Source organism: Triticum urartu, chromosome 3A (genome assembly GCF_056163025.1).
Source record: "Triticum urartu cultivar PI428250 chromosome 3A, HENAU_Tu73, whole genome shotgun sequence".
Taxonomy (NCBI): domain Eukaryota; kingdom Viridiplantae; phylum Streptophyta; class Magnoliopsida; order Poales; family Poaceae; genus Triticum; species Triticum urartu.
In genome coordinates this window covers 185,016,519-185,037,139 of record NC_141875.1, presented here as the reverse complement: position 1 = coordinate 185,037,139, position 20,621 = coordinate 185,016,519, and the positions used below count along the sequence as shown (strand labels likewise).

The 20,621-nt window shown below is 49.5% G+C and overlaps 1 protein-coding gene across 1 annotated transcript; it reads left to right on the top strand.

Annotated features, from left to right (window-relative positions):
- Positions 1-16,458: 16,458 nt before the first annotated feature.
- On the top strand, positions 16,459-16,941 carry LOC147979135 (uncharacterized). Its single transcript, XM_087515056.1, has one exon. It carries the CDS (start codon positions 16,459-16,461, stop codon positions 16,939-16,941), a length of 483 nt encoding a protein of 160 aa, XP_087371182.1.
- Positions 16,942-20,621: the final 3,680 nt, after the last annotated feature.

The following is a 20,621-nucleotide window of genomic DNA, read 5'->3' as shown; positions in this document are numbered from 1 at the left end:
GGCTTCTCAGTTGAGGCTCTAGCCTTTGACATGGGCTGCCTGCCTGCTGGCCTTTTGATTTTCAGGCCTGGCTTTGAGCCTTGAGCTGGCTCAACTCTCTTGGAAGTGGCCTCTTCCTCTGCCACATAGTCCTCATCTTCAGAATCTGAGGTTTTCTTCTTCCTTTGTCTCATGGAAGCTTTAGGCAGGTTGCTGGGTGTGCTCCTGCTGCCATCATCTTAGGAACTTGAGGGGCTAGTACCCTCACTCAGCTGCACTTGCTGCTCTGACAAGTTTTGGCTGTCACTCTGGTCTGACATGCTGCAAACTGACTGCTGACCCTGTGAATAGATTGTAGAGGAGATAGAGTGGATGAGCATCACAAAATGCAGAGATTTTTGCAAAAAGAATGATCCAAAAACTTAGTTTTAGTTTCCCACTGAAATCATCTCGGATCTACCGATTTTCAAACTCGGTGATACCGAAGCAGTTTTGGAACCTAAACTAGTGAACTCGGTAGGACCGAGTCACAGTTCGGTGGCACCGAGACTGCTAGGGTTTCACTGAGTTCAAAAATCGGTCACACCGATAGTAATTCTCGGTCAGACCGAGTTTTACTTGTGCAATGGCATAAGCCAAATCGGTGGGACCGAGTTTTTCAACTCGGTGGGTCCGAGATGGTTTCGGTGGAAACCTAAACCTAGAATTTTCGTATCAAACCTAATCTATGAGCGTTTTGACTGGATAGAAGTTTCTAAATCGTGGCAAGAATCAATACGATCACAACGTGCTAGGAATCAGATTGAGGAATAGCACAGAGATCAAGTCCATACCCTAGTTCGGCGGGGACTTGCTACGGCGGCAACGGCAGGGCAGAATTCCCGTTGACGGCGACGGAGACCAGCGACTGGAGACTGCTGGCGGCGAGAAGACGATCCGGAGACCTCGAGGGCAGAGCAGGCTATCGCGCGGGCGAAGGGGTTCGGAGAAATTTCCAAATTTTGCCCGTGACTATATATAGCCCGACCCTGTTGGTGTGACCGAGTGGAACAACTCGGTGGCACCGAGATTCATAACTGCATGCAGTTACTGAAACTCGGTGAGACCGAAAGGTTCAAATTGGTTGCACCGAGATCGAAAACCTAGATCAACTTAATGATCTCGGTAGGACCGAAAGTGGAGTATCGGTCAGACCGAGAATCATAAAGAGGTTTTGGAAGTTTATGTCTATGACGAATCGGGGACTCCGAGCGCTCCTCACACAGAGTGGTTCGAATCTGACTTGATAAAATTTTGTGATGCAGCATGAATAGAGTTTGAGACGAGAAAAGCATAGATAGCTAGAGGAGGTTCTTAGGCATTCTTGTCCATCCACTTGGCAAAAGAAGATAAAGCCAAACAATCAAAACAACAAGTGGATGTCCTCGAATGAGTAAAATATGCAATCACCATGCTCACACAATAAGATGGCAAATGAAATATGTGGCAAGGCATGCACAACCAATTCTAGCATCTATCAAGCAATTTGCGATGACTAGGTCATCTATATATGAGTATATTGACTTAGGAGTCAAGTGAGAACACTTGATCGTAGGTCATACTCATCGTTTAAGCTCAAGTGGGGTTACCACTTTTACATAAAGCATTGTTTTGTTCACATCTTTAGAGTTGCTTTAGCTCAAGTCTTAGAGTAAAGCTCCCCCTAGATGTGATATCCCCCCTAAGAGGAATGAACTAACCTTGGGTTTTGTCGATGATGACTTCATGTAGATATTGAAGATGTGGATGCTCAATGTTGATGTAGATCTCTTGGAGCTATCCATTTGAGTGAATTGCACTTTCAATTACCTACATGGGTTAGTCCCACAAGGAACAAACAAGGATATCCATAGACATAGAGTGATGCACACAAAAGATGATGTCCATGAAAACTTTTAGGTTACCTTGTCCCTTGTCTTACCAACAAGAGGGTTTGTGACTCCTTGAACTAGTGCAAGATGTGGAAGTTGATTGCACTTGTTCTTGCCAAAATGATAAGAGTGAAGTATGTTGGCGGAGTCACCCTCAAGAACTCTCTAGTTCTTCTTCTTTTGGATCCACATCATCTTGATGGGAATCCTTGGAGTTGTAGTCGTACTTGATGAAGTGGAACTTGAAGTAGTCTTGGGAATCCACTTGACTAAGGTCTTAGGAGCTTCTTCAAATGCATCAATTTCCTCTTGAAGCTTGTCCTTGCCTTTTTGCTCGTAGTCTCGTGGTGGAAGATCATCTTGAGCTTGTGTCCCATTGAAAGAAGTATACTTCTCTTGTTGAGGGACAAACTTAGTCTTGGGGTATTGATCTTCTTCCCATTCAACTCCATTGGCATTGAACTTTCGTTCAAAACCAACACCTTGATTCTTCCGGTGCATTCCTTGCTTGCGCACAATTTCCTCGAATTGCTTACTCCCGGCAAGGCTTTTGTACACTCCTTTCTCTATAATTCCCTTCAATAAGCTATTTTCTTGCTCAAGTGTAACTTGGCTAAGAGAATCATTAGTGGAATCAAGAGAACTACTAGAAGCAACAATATTGGATTTAGCATGATCATTGTTACTACTAGAGGAAGAATCTTTCTTGTTAGACTTGACTTGAGGCATGTAAGTGGATAAGAGTAAACACTTGGCAATGTAAGAAGAACTTTTCTTGCGGAGATCATCATTGATTGCCTTTAAGAACTCATGCTCTTGCTCAAGATTGAGCTTTTCAAAGCATAGTTTCTCATGAGCTCTTAAAAGTTCTCGATGATCTTCGAAGATAGTGTCATGAGCTAACTTTAGAGTTTTTAGTTCTTTAGTTAGAGCCTCAATCTTCTCCTTATCATTGTCATTCGTTTTATCTTGATTAGCATGATTAATTGGTCTTTCATCATAGTATTCATCACTAGAGTTGTCACCAAGCAAATCATCACCTAACAAGTCATCTTCATCACTATTGAAATCAACATACTCGGGGTGTGTTACCTTAGGACCTTTGGCCATGAAGCATCTTCCAATTCCTTCATTTGGTGAGTCAAATATGTCGTAGGAGTTGGTTGACACAAGTGCTAGACCGGCAACACCTTCATCTTGAGTATCTTCGGAGTCGGAGTGATAACTTCTCTCGGAGTGACTGTCGGAGTCGGAGCCGGATACCCATTCACCAACATGAGCTTGATGTCTTCGTCTTGTGTAGCTCCTTGATGATTTTTCCTTCCTTTCCGAATCCTTGCTTCTCCGTGAGTATCTTCGTTCATAACGATCATCTTTACTCCTTCTCTCTCTCGGTGGTGATCCTTTGCTTCTTCTTTTTGGAGAATCTTCTCTTCTTTTGTAGGGAGCCGTACACTCATTGGAGTAGTGTCCGGGTCTTCCACAATTGTAACAGTTTCGCTCTCGACTAGAAGATCTTTTGTCATTGTAGGACCTTGACTTGGAGCTTCTATCTTTGCTTCTACTCTTGTAGAACTTGTTGAAGTTCTTCACCATTAAGCTCAATTCTTCATTGAAGTCTTGTTTCTCACTTGATGATGTAGGGGCTTCACATGAGGCTTTATAGGCACCACTTGATTTGTTGTGAAGTTCCTCTTTATCCTTAAGTGACATCTCATGAGCAACAATTCTTCCAATCACCTCCGTTGGCTTGAGATCTTTGTAACTGGGCATCATTTGGATCAATGTGCACACGGTATCATATTTTCCATCCAAGGCTCTTAGGATCTTCTTGATGATGAATTTATCGGTCATCTCTTCACTTCCTAAGCCGGCAATCTCATTTGTGATGAGAGCAAGCCTAGAGTACATTTCAGCGACACCTTCACCATCCTTCATCTTGAACTTGTCAAGTTGGCTTTGAAGCACATCCAACTTGGATTCCTTGACGGAGTCGGTACCTTCGTGCATATCAATCAAAGTGTCCCAAATTTCCTTTGCATTCTCAAGGCGGCTGATTTTGTTGAATTCTTCGGGGCACAATCCGTTAAAGAGAATATCACAAGCTTGAGCATTGTATTGCAACATCTTCAACTCATCAGCGGTAGCTTCACGGTTTGGTTCTCTCCCATCAAAGAAGTCACCTTGCAAACCAACACACACAATAGCCCAAACTGCGGGGTTATGTCCAAGAATATGCATTTTCATTCTATGCTTCCAACTAGCAAAATTAGTACCATCAAAGTAAGGACCTCTACGGTGATAATTTCCCTTGCTAGACGCCATACTCTCCTAGGTTGTGAAACCAAGGCTATGACCACCAAAAGCTATGGAGGTCAAGAAAATGGAGACCAAAGCTCTGATACCACTTGTAGGATCGAAAGTATGTCTAGAGGGGGGTGATTAGACTACTTGACCAAATAAAAACTTAACCTTTTCCCAGTTTTAGTTCTTGGCAGATTTTAGCTATTTTGGGACAAGTCAAGCAATCATCACATAATTCAAGCAAGCATGCAAAGAGTATATTGGCAGCGGAAAGTAAAGCATGCAACTTGCAAAAATGTAAAGGGAAGGGTTTGGAGAATTCAAACACTATTGGAGACACGGATGTTTTTCCTGTGGTTCGGATAGGTGGTGCTATCCTACATCCACGTTGATGGAGACTTCAACCCACGAAGGGTAACGGTGGCGCGAGTCCACACAGGGCTCCACCCAAGGGCAACGGTTGCGCGAGTCCACACAGGGCTCCACCCACGAAGGGTCCACGAAGAAGCAACCACCCACAAAGGGTCCACTAAGAAGCAACCTTGTCTATCCCACCATGGCCATCGCCAACGAAGGACTTGCCTCACTAGCGGTAGATCTTCACGAAGTAGGCGATCTCCTTGCCCTTACAAACTCCTTGGTTCAACTCCACAATCTTGTCGAAGGCTCCCAAGTGACACCTAGCCAATCTAGGAGACACCACTCTCCAAGAAGTAACAAATGGTGTGCAGGTAATGAACTCCTTGCTCTTGTGCTTCAAATGATAGTCTCCCCAGCACTCAACTCTCTCTCATAGGATTTGGATTTGGTGGAAAGAATATTTGAGTGGAAAGCAACTTGGGAAGGCTAGAGATCAAGATTCATATGGTAGGAATGGAATGTCTTGGTTTCAACACATGAGTAGGTGGTTCTCTCTCAGAACATATGAGTTGGAATGATGTGTGTGTTCTGATGGCTCTCTCACTGAATGAGAAAGAGGTGGAGGGGTATATATAGCCTCCACACAAAATCCAACCGTTACACACAATTTACCAATCTCGGTGGGACCGAATCAGAAAACTCGGTCTGACCGAAATAGTAAACCTAGTGACCGTTAGGAATTTCGGTGGGACTGACATGCAACTCGGTAGGACCGATTCGGTTAGGGTTTGGGCATAACGTAATCTCGGTGAGACCGATTACACAAACTCGGTGAGACTGAATTTGGTAATTAGCTAACCAGAGAGTTGGTCAGGCAAACTCGGTGGGACCGATTTGCTCTTTCGGTGAGACTGAGTGGAACTCGGTGAGACCGAAAAGTTACAAAGGGGAAACACTGAGTTTACATTGCAATCTCGGTGGGACCGATTCGCTCTTTCGGTGGGACCGAAAAGTTACGAAAGGGAAACAGAGAGTTTGCAACCCCATCTCGGTGGGACCGAGATCCTTATCGGTAGAACCGAATTGCTAGGGTTTGGCAGTGGCTAATGACAAGTGAAACTCGGTCGCGCCGGATAGGAAGAATCGGTAGGACCGAGTTTGGCTTAGAGTTTAGGTCATATGTGGATATGGGAAAGTAGTTGAGGGTTTTGGAGCATATCACTAAGCACATGAAGCAAGAGGCTCATTAAGCAACACCTCATCCCTCCTTAATAGTATTGGCTTTTCCTATGGACTCAATGTGATCTTGGATCACTAAAATATAAAATGAAGAGTCTTGAGCTTTTGAGCTTGAGCCAATCCATTGTTCTTAGCATTTTGAGGGTTCCACTTTCACATCCATGCCATGCCAATCATTGAGCTTTCCTGAAATAATTATCTTGGAATAGTATTAGCTCAATGAGCTATATGTTGTTATGAATTACCAAAACCACCTAGGGATAGTTGCACTTTCACATGCCTAGAGAAACACATCAGGGAGACGGTCGAGGCCTGGATAGACGATGTGGTTGTTAAAACCAAATACGTTGGACAGTTGGTCGACAACCTCCGCGATACATTCTCTAGCCTACGAGAATATCAAATTAAACTCAATCCAGAGAAATGCATCTTTGGAGTCCCGGCTAGAAAACTCCTCGGCTTCATCGTGTCGAGCCGAGGAATTGAGGCCAATCCACCAGAAATACGAGCCTTGGACCACTTGGAGGTACCAATAGAGCTCAAACACATACAAAAAACTTGAAGGATGCGTGGCGGCCTTATGTCGCTTCATATCAAGACTCGGGGAGAAGGCCTTGCCTCTATACAGGCTATTAAAACAAACAAAGACATTTAAATGGACCAAGGAAGCCGCAACAGCTCTTGAAGACATCAAAACTCTCCTCGCCACCAATCCCATCCTAGTGGCACTAGGTGTATGTGAGCCGGTGATATTATACATCTCAGCCACAAACCAGGTGGTCAGTGCAGTACTCTCGGTCAAACGGGACATGGAGAATCACAAATTCTAGCTCCATAAGAGTATATATTATGTCTCCGAAGTCCTAACCCCATGCAAGACACGCTACCCTCACTACCAAAAAATAGCATATGCCGTCTTCATGGCCACACGAAAACTTCGGCACTACTTTTAAGTGTGCTTGGTGACTGTGTAATCCAACGTCCCATTAAGTGACACAATTAACAACAGGGGTGCAACAGGGCATATAGCCAATTGGGCAATAGAGCTCTTACCCTTTGAAATCACATATCGACCGCGCCGAGGTATTAAACCTCAGGTGATGGCCGACTTCGTGGCCGAATGGACGGAAGTTGAACTCCCTCGAGAGTACAACACCTACTCGCATTGGACCATCTACTTTTTTGGTTCCAAAATGCTTGCTCGCCTAGGGGCTGGCATTATAATCACGTAACCTACGGGGGACAACATTGGATATGTGCTGCAAATCATGTATATGGATTCCAATAACGCGGCCGAATACGAAGCCCTCTTGCATGGACTACGGATAGCAGTCTCCATGGGTGTCAAATGCCTGGAGGTCTGAGGTGATTCCAACCTCGCCACATCACAAGTCAATGGCGAATTTGACGCCAAGGACCCAAAGATGACAGCATACTGGAATGACGTCCTGAAGATCTCAGCCAGGTTTGAGGGGCTGGAATTTCACCACATACCACATGATAGCAACCAGGGTGCAGATATACTCGCCCGCATGGGCGCAAAACAGGATAAGGTCACAATACCTTCCTCAAACGGCTCTTCAAGCCATCTGTGGTCTGGGAAGATGACAAACAAATGCCGAAGTCAAGCGACGTCAGGCAAAACACCTCGCCCAAAGAAGATGATGAACAGGATATAATCGGCGGCTCGGCTATCCAAGAAACAACTTTGTCACATGAAGTCATGGAAGTCATTGCAGCGTGGACCGAGTCTCTCCTCGCATACCTGCTCCATAAAGAGCTCCCCGATGATCAAGCTGACGCACGACGGCTCGTAAGGCAATCTAAAGCCTATAAGGTACACGAAGGAGAGCTCTACAAGATGAGCACTACGTGCATCCTCCAACGATGCATAAACAAGGAGGAAGGCGGACTTTTACTTCAGGAAATACACTGTAGGATGAGAGGACATCACGCTGCTGCTCGGTCCTTGGTCAGCAAGGCCTTTCGAGCTGGTTTCTACTGGCTGACCGCAGGCGCCGATGCCTCGACGTTGGTACAGTGTTGCCCAGGCTGTCAAGTATTTGCCAAACAAAGCCACATGCCCCCTATGGTCCTCCACACTATTCCCATTACATGGCCTTTTGCGGTCTAGGGACTAGATATGGTCAGACCACTCAAGGGCGGATCAAACAAAAACAAATACTTACTTGTCATGGTGGAAAAATTCACCAAGTGGATGGAAGCAAAGCCGATCACCTTGGCCGAAGTTGTCCAAGTAATTGGGTTCATCTCTAGGGTAGTACACCGTTACGATATTCCCCATAGTCTCATCACAAACAATGGGACAAACTTCACGGCCAAAGGGGTAAAATCATGGTGTGCAAAAATGGGCATCAAAATCTCGACTACGCATTTGCATACCACCCACAGTCAAACTTGCAAGTGGAGCGGTCCAATCGACTAATCCTTAGTGGCATCAAGGCACAACTCGTGCGCTCCCTCAAAAAAGCTGACTATAAGTGGGTAGATGAACTCGATTTCGTCCTATGGAGGTTGCGCACCACACTGAACAGATCGACCGGATACACCCCGTTTTGATGGTGTACAGAGCTGAGGCAATACTCCCTTGCGACATCATACATGATGCACCTCGGGTATGCATGTATGAAGAGCTAGAGGCTGAGCTTGATCAGCAAGACACCCTGGATGCTCTCAAAGAAGTGTGCAATGTCGCTCGGGCAAGATTAGTTATCCATCAATAGCAGGCCCAACGCTACCACAGTAGAAAGGTCCGTGCATAGGACTTCAACGTCGGGGACCACGTCATGAGGCTACATCCAGAAAAGCAGAAGCACAAACTTTCCCCTAGATGGGATGGTCCATTCATTATTGATCAAGTGCTAATCGGAGTAGCTTATCGAATTTGAGATCCAGATGACGGTCGTCTAGAGCCCAACCCCTGGAATGCGGCGCTACTCCAACGTTTCTATAGTTGAGCCCCCAAACACTGCTTATGTATATAAATTACCACTTTTTCTTGTTTTTATGTATTTTACACCTCAAAACATTCTCAAATGATCTCGAGGGATAATATAGCATGTTCTTTTCAAAACATGTGTTGTTCCACCTCTTATGCACTATTGTCTGTCAAGACAATATATGCACCGATTTGATTTAATATTTGGCCAAGCTGGGTTGCCCGACTCCTGTTCTTGCCCCTTACATTCCTGATATTTTAGCTAAGGGGCAAAGGGAGCACCGCTATGATTGTTACTCCCGGGTCAGCCGGCGCAATACCCCAGACAAACAAAGCCGAAAGCTAGCATTCTTAAAATAGAAATCGGTCGACCATGACATAGGGTTAACATGGAAGGGTCTTTCAAATCCTGACCAGGGGCTTTACCTCTGAGGTCACCCGTCTTCGGACCGATGTGCTCCACACAGTCACCCGAGGAAAGGAATTGTTGGAAGAACTATTTTCCTCGGAAGATGTTTCTTATGTTAAATAGTAATATAACATAACTTTCCGCCACCCTCTTGTCTTTCGAGCCGTAGAGCCGGATTGCCTTGTCACCTGAAGCACCTGGTCAGATTGCTTCAGCTAGTAGTATGGGACACTCCTCGGCCATCAGTCGAGGAGGTGGAAGTCGATGGCTGGCTGACAGAGTTCGAACGCGCGGTCTAAATATTGACAAGTACTGTGATACATAAAGTCATACACAATTATTACACGTGGTCTAGTCGATCTATTAAGGTGTCCAGAGTGCAATCCTTATGCAAAAACCGAGCAGCAGGCATCACACTCTCGTACATGCGGCTAGTGGGTATTTCCTCCCCATCTGGCCCCATGGGCCCTGCCTCGGCTAGTTCCATCGTCTTCTGATCTGTATAATGGGTCTTCACCATGGCCCAGGCTTCCCTTGCGCCTTCTTGACAAGCCGACACTTTCCAAGCCTAGTCCTGCGCCAAGCTCTTTTCAGCTATTCGGCTAGGACAACTATCTCTTCGGGAACCTGCACCACTTCGAACCATAAAGCCTGGAAAACATCCTTCATAGATTTCCATGCACTCTCACGCACCACGGACAGATGAGCCACCATGTCTTCGGACACTGGACCTCGGGCGTCAGGAGGTAAAATGGGCAGAGAAACTACCAAAGGGACAAAAGTCAGCCTCCTAATCACATCGGCTAAATTACATTCTGAACAGATTCTTCGATTCAGCAGCCGCCAATTGAGTTTTAAGCTCTTAATCTCCTAGGCCTGTCAGGCGTTCTTAGCCCTGAGTGCATTGATGCCAACCACTCTTTGAGTAACCACATGTTGGCTTTCTTGACATTGCAACTCCACATATATAAATTTCTCGCGGGCCTGCTTAAGGTCTCTTTCAGGATGACCTAGGGCTTCCGCTGCTACAATGGATTATAGCGTCATGACTATCTCATTACCCCATCACACTAATATACGCCATAAATAGCACTTACCATGCGCCTCTCTGCTGAACTTCTTCACCTGCTCCACCTCGGCCAAGGCGGCATCCAGTATCCCTTTGTTTGGGTAAGAGCCTCGGCCAATTGATCATTCTTCAACCAAGCCTCCTATCATAGGCAACAGACACTGATTAATATTCAAGCCTTGCTATGGTTCCATTCGCCCATACCATGCCTTAGGGGGCTGCTACTATAACTGGTAGTATCATTTATCTTCAAACAAATGAGGAAATATGCGAAACCCTGAAGCAGCATGAATTCGTGTGAATCCTTACCATTAAACCTCGTGACAAGACATCCAACGACTGATCTGTTAGGTAATCTTGTCCTAGTCATAGCAAGAGTTAGAGTCTTGTGTAGCATCATTAGTACATGTAAGAAAGCTTGTGATCAACGTCGCCGTGTGATTAGATTAGGAGTTGAGTACTAGTCCAGGTTGAGTCCGGGTTAGACTAGAGTACTAATCGTGTTAGGTTAGGACACAAGGTTGAGTCGGTCTGCTAGACCTTGGGTCGCTGCATATATATACGCAGCAGGTCTAGACCTTTTGTAACCGAGGAAAACAGAAAATCAATAAAGAGAAGAGAGACATGACACGTGCCTTTGGCAAAAATTATCGTGTGCGCGTCTCTGTCTTAATTTGATGTGATTGATCCTGTGGGTGAATTCCAACACTAGGTATCAGAGCTAGGTCGATTTGAAGCCGCGCTTGCCCCGGGGTCGCGACCCGATTAGCGCCTCGGGGTGGGCGATATGGTCGCTGGGTGGTGCAGCGACGATGAAGAGCGGGCGATGATGTTGCTGGGTGATGCAGCGACAAGGAGGATCTGGCGATCGTCGTTCGGCGGAGCGACAAGGAGTGAGACGACAGGCTGTCGTCAGGAAGGCGGTGGAAGAAGATCGTTGACGTGAGCCGTGGTGCCGAGGTACGGTGCCGGGATGAGTCGTCAAGATCGTCGTCCGGGGGAGTCGGATGAGTCAAGGAGTCGTGCGTGTTTGCACTACCAGTCGTCGTTGCGTCAGTGAGTCGTCGGTCAGTTGGTCGTCGTCGTGTCAGTCGTCGTCATTTCCACGTGCTCGTCTATATGAGGAAGCGTTGAAGATGAAGCGTGCCCAGGTCATCTACGAGTCTCGACGAGAGGATCAAGTTCAACTATGTGGGTGCAGTAAACCAGTGAAGGTGAGTCTCTTCAATGAGGCCATGTCTCTACATGAGGCTGGAGTGGGCGGTGTAGTCCACAGGGTGGTGAGATCCACAAGGAGCCGGCATGTATCTTGCTAGGGTGGATGGCGAAGTCCACCGGGTGGTGTTTTCCACAGGTTACTAGCGAGGCTGGCAAGTCCAAGGCATATTTGAGGTGGTCCGTAAATTCGCCAAGTTGAAATTGGAGGGGAGATTGTTGCGATCAATGAAGCCTAGCAATTTCACTTGTCGTGGTGCGAGTGGATGAGTCGACAAGGGGTGATCTACAACGGCTCAAGACTGGAGAAGCACAAAAGACAAAGAGTCAAGATTAGGGCGAGATTGTTAGGTAATCTTGTCCTAGTCATAGCAAGAGTTAGAGTCTTGTGTAGCATCGTTAGTACATGTAAGAAAGCTTGTGATCAACGTCGCCATGTGATTAAATTAGGAGTTGAGTACTAGTCCAGGTTGAGTCCGGGTTAGACTAGAGTACTAACCGTGTTAGGTTAGGACACAAGGTTGAGTCAGTCTGCTAGACCTTGGGTCGCTGCATATATATACGCAGCAGGTCTAGACCTTTTGTAACCGAGGAAAATAGAAAATCAATAAAGAGAAGAGAGGCACGACACGTGCCTTTGGCAAAAATTATCGTGTGCGCGTCTCTGTCTTAATTTGATGTGATTGATCCTGTGGGCGAATTCCAACAATTGTAGATCACCCCTTGTCGACTCATCCACTCGCACCACGACAAGTGAAATTGCTAGGCTTCATTGATCGCAACATGATCAAAGGCACCTCGGATCACCCCAAGGTATGTGTCTACCGCGCTAAGGGCATTGAACTCTTGATTCGAGAAATCCAAATTTCTCAAAGAGGGTTTCCGTCGACGATAATTAGTGGCATGTTGGATCTCAGACAGAGTAGCCAAGCTGGTCGCAAGTCCTCGAGCTGAGGGACCTCATGGGTAATCCCTGCGGAGGTATGTGGTTCCGTCTCCCTGCGCTAAGCCATTCATCCCTCGACCCTCACACTTGTTTCCATGAAGGAAGGCGAGGGCTGCATGCGAATGATCGAAGAAGTTAAAATCTGAGTACCTTTACACAAGAAGCGATCAAAGAATTATCTAGTAATTGAGGGGGCACTTTCGCCTGCCCGTGTGACCTCGGCTTGCGCTTCCTGCACCTCCCGCGGGGGTCTGTCTTGTGGAGTCATTTCTCTGTGTGGGTGTTTTGAATACCACCCCTTTGGAGGAGAAGTCAGACGGCTAGGGGCTGGAGGACTAGCAACTTGCTTTCTATTAGAGGAAGGGGTGTTACCGATGAAGTTGGCCTCGTCCCTGGTGCATCGGGGGTAATGGACACTCTTGAGCCTTCGAGGCTCTCCAAGAAAAACTTTCTCCCTTCATAAATAAGGGCTAAATCTTCGTCCTCGTTAAAGAGGGGGTCCTCTGCCCAAAAGTGCAACTCCAGCTCAGGTGTCGTGCTGCTTATGCCCTCAAGCCAACGCCTCCATCTCTGTCCAGGAGCCAATAAATGGCGAATCAGATATTAAAACAACAGTTTTGCTAAAGCACATCTAGATGTGCCATAAGTATTGCACATCTAAGTCATATGTCGTTGATCTTACATTGAGATTCGTGTGAATATTTTCTTTCTCTTTTTTCTTTTTCTCTTTATGCTTGATTCACTCACTTAGATGTGCAATTAGAGCACATCTAGATGTGCACTAGACACACCCTTAAAATAACTCGGGTAGACAAGGAGTTCGGAAAACACTTACAATGTCAGCGGGATTGTAATAGGACAGTCCATCGCGGAATTGTCACCAGGCAAATTCCTCCGCCATCCCTTGATAGGTGTCCGCTAGCGCTGCTCCAAAGGCTTCCTGGTCATAAAACCTCTCCCAAATGGTTCGTGAGGAGCCGTCGGTCCCATTGTCGGCGTCCTAGGAACGGCAGTACCCAGAGTTTGCTTGCCTGCGGCCTAGGGTGTGGCCCCACCAGCGGCCTGGTATGGCCCATCTTCATCAACCAATGCTCAAGACCCTCGCGAGGGACCAAGCCTCGCGAGGCGGACGACACAAGACCTCCTTAGGGGCAGCCTCACTAGGCTGGCTCGCGAGGAGCGGAGAGATCAAGGCTAGGGGCACCTCATGAGGTTTCCGTGACGTTAGCCATGAAGACCAAGGACAGGCGGGCGCCAGCGGGCGCAGAGTGCCAGTTTCCTCTTTGGTGCTAAAGAGGCAGGCGCAGGCGAGGAACCCCGAGGCGTCAGGCAAGGTTTCCATATCGGTGCAACAAGACCAAGACCAGCAGGACGGCAAGACGGAGGTCATCATGGAGCCCACGATGGCGTCACCACCAAAGCCTTTGGTAGGTGAAGACCACCTTTTTTCAGGATAACTTGTACTCGTTGTCCCCCTTCAAATTGGCCATTGTGAGATCCCTTCCTGCCTAATATTTGGGGAGAGGACTCAGGCTTCAATAAATAGGGTTAGCAACCACCATAGGAGAGGACGGATCATTCAGATCATCCCCAACCACGCAAGCTCATCGAGCTCAAGAACACCCCTCCTCAGGAGGCTGCTCTTCCCTTGTACTTGTTCATCCCCATCCTATAAGACAATCCACCACACCACACTGGAGTAGGGTCTTACACCGCAACGGTGGCCTGAACCAGTATAAACTCTTGTGTCCCTTGTTCCTCGGGTTCGGCGAGCTAGGCTTTGAGATCGTCGCGAGAGTGTGAGCTAGGGGGAGAGAGATCTTTGTGCGCACCCTAGTGTTCGAACCTCAAGGGTTTTCCGCAATCCGTAATCTGACATTTGGCGCGCCAAGTAGGGGTGCGCCAATGTTCCATCCCTCCATTGGCTCCGCATCTCCGTCCAGTCCCCATGGCCAGCGCGGCTCTTCCGACTAGATCAACGAGTGACCCCGGCGCCGCCAGGGGGCTCAGGGCCTTCACCCCTGCCCTGCGGCGGGTGCAGTGGCCGCACAAGTTCAAGCCGGAGATGTCGCCCCACTCCAACGGCATGATACGTCTCCAACATATATATAATTTATGAAGTACTCATGCTATTATATTATCGATGTTAGATGTTTTATATGCATTTATATGCTATTTTATATGATTTTTGGGACTAACCTATTAGCCTAGAGCCCAGTGCCAGTTTTTTCCTTGTTTTTGAGTTTTACATAAAAGGAATACCAGATGGAGTCCAATTGACGTGCCAATTTTTGTTGATTTTTTATGGACCAAAAGAAGCCCTTGGAGCTAAAGAGTTGGGCCAGAAGAGTCCCGGGTTGTCCACGAGGGTGGGGGCACGCCCACCCCCCCTGGGCGTGGGCCACTGCCTCGTGGACGACTCGGAGACTCCCCTAACGTGAAACCAACGCCAAAAATTCCTATAAATACAGAAACCCCCAGAAGATAATCTAGATCAGAAGTTTCGCCACCGTAAGCCTCTGTAGCCACGAGAAATCAATCTAGGACCTCTTTGGCACCCTGCCGGAGGGGGCCATCTTCACCGGAGGCCATGGAGGAGGATCCTGGAGGGGCCATCATCGCCATGAAGGCCAAGGACCAGAGGGAGAACCTCTCCCCATGTAGGGGGAGGCCATGGAGGAGGAAGCACGAGGGGGAGAACCTATCCTCCTCTCTCTCAGTGGCACCAGAGTGCCATCCGGAGGGGAATCATCACCGCGGTGGATGTCTTCATCACCATGACCATCATCATCATCCTCATCCCTTTCACACGGTCCACTCTCCCGCACCCCGCTGTAATGCCTACTTGAACATGGTGCTTTATGCCACATATTATGATCCAATGATGTGTTGCCATCCTCTAATGTTTTGAGTAGATATCCTTTGTCTTCGGTTGATTGATGATTTAGATTGGTACGAGTTGTGTGTTTTATTTTGGTGCTGTCCTATGGTGCCCTCCGTGTCGCGCAAGCTTGAGGGATTCCCGTTGTAGGGTGTTGCAATACGTTCATGATTCGCTTATAGTGGGTTGGTGAGTGACTGAAACACAAACCCGAGTAAGGGGGTTGTTGTGTATGGGAATAAAGAGGACTTGATGCTTTAATGCTATGGTTGGGTTTTACCTTAATGATCTTTAGTGGTTGCGGATGCGTGCTAGGGTTCCAATCATAAGTCCATATGATCCAAGAAGAGGAAGTATGTTATCTTATGCCTCTCCCTCATATGAAATTGCAATGACGACTATCGGTCTTGTTAACAATTGCCTAGGACAATTCCGCACACCGACCCATCATTATTCCACACTCGCTATTTATAATATTTAGTAATATATTCTAACTTTATGATAACAACACCTACTTTTATATTTTATCTCTCCGATATCATACAAAGTTATCCTCTTCATACCAACAATTTAGTTTTATTTCTTGTTGCTAGTTGGAAGAAAACGTTCGGTGTACGTAGAGTCGTATCAGTGGCAGATAGGGCTTGAGAGAATATTGATCTTACCTTTAGCTCCTTGTGGGTTCGACACTCCATACTTATCACTTCCACGTTTGAACATTGCTACGATGATTCCCTACACTTGGGGATTATCACGGCGCGGCGGATCCGTCGACCTTCCTGCTGGCATACGAGGAGGTCATCTTGGAAGCTGGAGGCGACGACAAGGTCATGGCCAACTAGTTCCCCATGGCCCTCACTGGTGTGCCACGCGCCTGGCTGCTCAACCTGCCAGGATCCTTTGTGGCCTCTTGGGAGGATCTACGCGGCCTTTTTGTCGCACGCTTCGCAGCATCAGCGCGTGTCGCCATCGCGGCCCTCCTCGGTGGCTCGCAAGCGCCACCCTCGGACTGCCACACCAAGCAGTTCTTCCGCCAGATCAGCACCGCCTCTGTGTAGTGGGGAGCCCCACTAGGATGGGCGGCTCCCAAGGCCGACCTCACCTTCGACTTAGGGGATCACCCCGCTACCACGACTAGCTCGGGTGCACTCCCAATGCTCTACACCCCCACCATCTGCAACGTCGCCATGACCAAGACCCTCATCGACGGTGGAGCACGCTTCAATGTGCTCTCCGTGGAAGCTTTCGGCTTGCTTCACGTGCCGTATGGCCATCTCCGCCCCACCAAGCCTTTCTCCGGAGTCGGCAGCGGGCCCACCAGCCCCTTGGGGCAGATACGCCTCCCAGTCACCTTCGGTACCCGGGACAACTACCGCACCGAGCTCATCAACTTCGACATCGCCTGCATTGGCCTCCCGTACAATTCCATCCACGGGTACCCTCCTTGGGCTCAGTTCATGGCAGCGACCCATCTGGCCTACAACCTCATGAAGATGTCGGGCAGCAGCGGCGTCCTCACCGTGGTCGAAGACACGAAGGAAGCTCTGGCGGCTCTCAAGCTTACCTTCAGGGCCGTAGCAGCAGCACGCCCGACTGGCGAAGCCACCCAGGGGCAAAGGAGGCTGCGCTGGCAAAGAAGAAATTGTTCACTCAAGACCAGGCCGAAATGAAGGAAGTGCCGGTCGAGGATGATGGATCCTCGGGGGCCACCTTCACCATAGGCGACGACGTCGACCCGGGTCAAGAGGAGGCATTAGTGAAGTTCTTGAGCGCGAACAAGGAGGTATTCGCCTAGGAACCCAAGCAGCTTGTAGGGGTCCCAAGGGGGTAATCAAGCATCACTTAAGGGTGTGCCCCAATGTGCGCCCTGTGAAGAAGAAGGTGCGGCGATAGTCCACGGAGAAGCAGTCCTTCATCGTTCAGGAAACTCGCAAGTTGGAGGCATCAGGTGTCATTCATGAGGTCTAGTACCAGGAGTGGCTGGCGAACCCTGTCGTTGTGCCAAAGAAAGGCGGGAAGGAACGCATGTGTGTCAATTTCACCAACCTCACCAAGGCCTGTCCCCAAGACCCATTCCCGCTTCCGCGTATCGACTGAGTGCGACCTACTGTGCTTCCTGGACACATTCTCGGGCTACCACCAGATCAAGATGGCAGTGGAGGATGTGGAGAAGACCGCCTTCCTGACCCCGTGTGGGGTGTACTGCTACACCTACATGCCGTTCAGACTGCGCAACGCTGGGGCGACCTTCCAGCGACTGGTGCACATCGCCCTGGGTCAGTAGCTTGGTAGAAACAGTGAAGCCTACGTCGACGACATCATTGTAAAATCTCGGGAGGCGAGAACCCTGATTCAGGACCTGGAGGAGACCTTCGCTAGCCTGCGCCAGGTGGATTTGCGGCTCAACCGGAGAAGTGCGTGTTCGGTGTCCCCTCCGGCAAGCTACAGGGTCTCTTCGTTTCTCACAGAGGGATCGAAGCTAATCGCAAGAAGGTCAAGGCAATAGAACACATGAGCCCACCACAAACTCTCAGGGAAATGCAGAAACTTGCAGGCCGCGTGACCTTGCTGGGGCGCTTCATCCCCAAGCTGGGGGAGCGCTCTCTGCCATTCTTCGAGCTGATGAAGAAGAAAGGCATGTTTCAATGGACCCTAGGGGTAGATCTGGCGTTTCAAGACCTCAAGAGATAGGTAACTAGCCCACCGATGATGGTGGCACCTCGCCCCCTCGAGCCTCTCGTGCTATATCTGGCCGCTATGCCTCACTCTGCCAGCGCGGCATTGGTGGTGATTCGGGAGGAGCTCCGAGCCAAGAACCCGCAATGCAATACCACGCCCCCAACTGGAATGGTGTAGTCACAAGACAGTGCCTCTAAGTCCAAGACAATGCACACAGACGATCACACCCCACAAGACGGCGTTCAAGGGCCCACGGAGGCCCGGATGGGTGACCAGGCTCCTAAGGCCCCCCCACCTCAGGAGGCACCACAACCTCCGTAGGGCACAGGCTCCATTGACACTCCCGCGAGAGCACCTAGTATACTTTGTCAGCACTGTGTTACGGGACGCGAGAGCATGGTACCCAATGCCGCAGAATCTCTTATTCACTCTCCTGGTGGCCTCATGCAAGCTACGCCATTATTTCCAATGCCACCCAATTAAGGTCGTCTCAGCCTACCCCCTAGAGAGGTTGCTTCGAAGCCCCAATGCCGCGAGGAGAGTCACTGAATGGAACATTGAACTGCAAGCATTTCAGTTGGAGTTTAGCACGACCAGCATTATCATGGGGGATATGCTTGCCGACTTCGTTGCGGAATGGCCCAACGCTCCGGAGCCCGAAGCGGGTGAGAGCCGATCCCTCTCGCCGGGAAATGAAGCACCAGATGGCTGGGTCATGTACTTCGATGGTGCTTTCGCACTCACAAGGAACAGGGGTTGGCACTGTGCTCATCTTGCCCACCCAAGAAAAGCTATATAATGTCGTGCAGCTCTGCTTCCAGCGGGGTGAGAAGGTCTCCAACAATATCACGGAGTACGAGGGGTTGATCACTGGCCTCAAGGCTGCCACAGCCTTGGGGGTGAAGCGTCTCACCATGAAGGGTGACTCGCAGCTCCTTGTCAACTTCTCCAACAAGGTGAAAGAACAAACGGATGAGCATATGGAGGCATACCTCGAGGAAGTGTGCAAGATGGAGAAGCAATTCCTAGGCCTAGAGCTACAGCATGTGCCACGCGGCACCAACAAGGAGACTGACGAAATCGCCAAGAAGGCGTCGAGGCGGCTACCCCAAGAACCTGGTGTCTTCAAAGAGCGACTCTTCAGGCCTTCGGCGACCCCTGCGGCCGTGGAGACTACATCACCTCGAGAAGAACTCCCTCAGCCACCAGCCTCGGGAGCCCCCGCCTGCGGCCAGACCTCAGGAGCAAGTCTTCTCCTGGCGCTCGAGCCTCAGGAGGGGTGTTGGACCAAGGAATTCAAGGCATATCTGGTGCATGGGACACTACCGGAGAAGGAGGAGGATGTGGAGCGTGTGGCCCGGCAGGCTACGGCATACTGCATCCAGGATGGTAAGCTATACAAAAAATGACCAAATGATGTTTCCTTGTGATGCATCTCTAGGGAGCAGGGGAACGAGATGCTGGCTGACATACATGGTGGAGACTGCGGGCATCACTCATCGTCGCCTACCCTGGTTGGCAAGGCGTTCCGTGGCAGGTTCTACTAGCCCACGATACTCAACGACGCGACCGAGCTGGTAAGGTCCTGCGAGGCCTGCCAGTTCCATGCCAAGCAAATCCATCTGCCGGCTCAGGGCCTCCAGACTATCCCGCTTTCGTGGCCCTTCGCGGTCTGGGGGCTGGACATCCTGGATCCGTTCATACGAGCGCTTGGGGGCTACCGCTACCTCTACGTCGCCATCGACAAGTTCACCAAATGGGCAGAGGTTGAAGCCGTCCGCACCATCCCAGCATGGTCAGCAGTTAAGTCCATCAAGGGCCTCGTAACCCGGCTCGGGGTCCCTAACCGCATCATCACCGACAACGGCTCGAAGTTCCCTAGAAAATCTCTTCAAGACCTATTGTGCTAACCTTGGAACGCAAATTTGCTACGCTTCGGTGGCACACCCCAGGAGCAATGCCCAAGATGAGCGCGCCAATGCCGAGGTCCTGAGAGGCCTCAAGACCCGGACCTTCAAGAATAATCTCGAATCCTGCAACCGAGGCTGGCACGATGAGCTCCAGTCTATGATGTGGTCCATTCGCACCACCGCCACCAAGCCAACAGGCGAGACCCCGTTCTTGCTTGTCTACGGAGCAGAAGCGGTTCTCCCTCACGAGGTCAAGCATCGCTCGGCGCGGGTCCTGGTGTTTGATGAGACACAACAGGACGCCATGCGGGGGATGGACCTCGTGCAGGGGGAGGAACGCCGCCATGAAGCCTCACTCCAAACGGCAAGATACCAGCAGGCGCTGTGATGGTACCATTGTCGCAGCGTTCGCTCCAGGACGCTTGAGGTGGGCAATCTCGTCCTGAGGCGGGTGCTCTCCAGGGAAGGGCTGCATAAGCTCTCACCCATGTGGGAGGGCCCGTTTAGGATTGCCCGCATCTCCAGGCCCGGCGCCGCATGCCTGGAGACGCAAGAAGGGGTCCCCATCCAGAACGCCTGGAACATCCAGCACCTCCAGAAGTTCTACCAATGAAGCAAGGCGAAGTGCCTGTGAAGGTCTCCACTCGTGACACTCTCACGTAATAATGAGTGGGGCTGTACATGCCCCAGAGTCTTTGGAGTGCCGCCCTCGGGCCTCAGGGGCTCCCTCCCACGTCCTAGTGGCAGCACTTAGCTCCGCG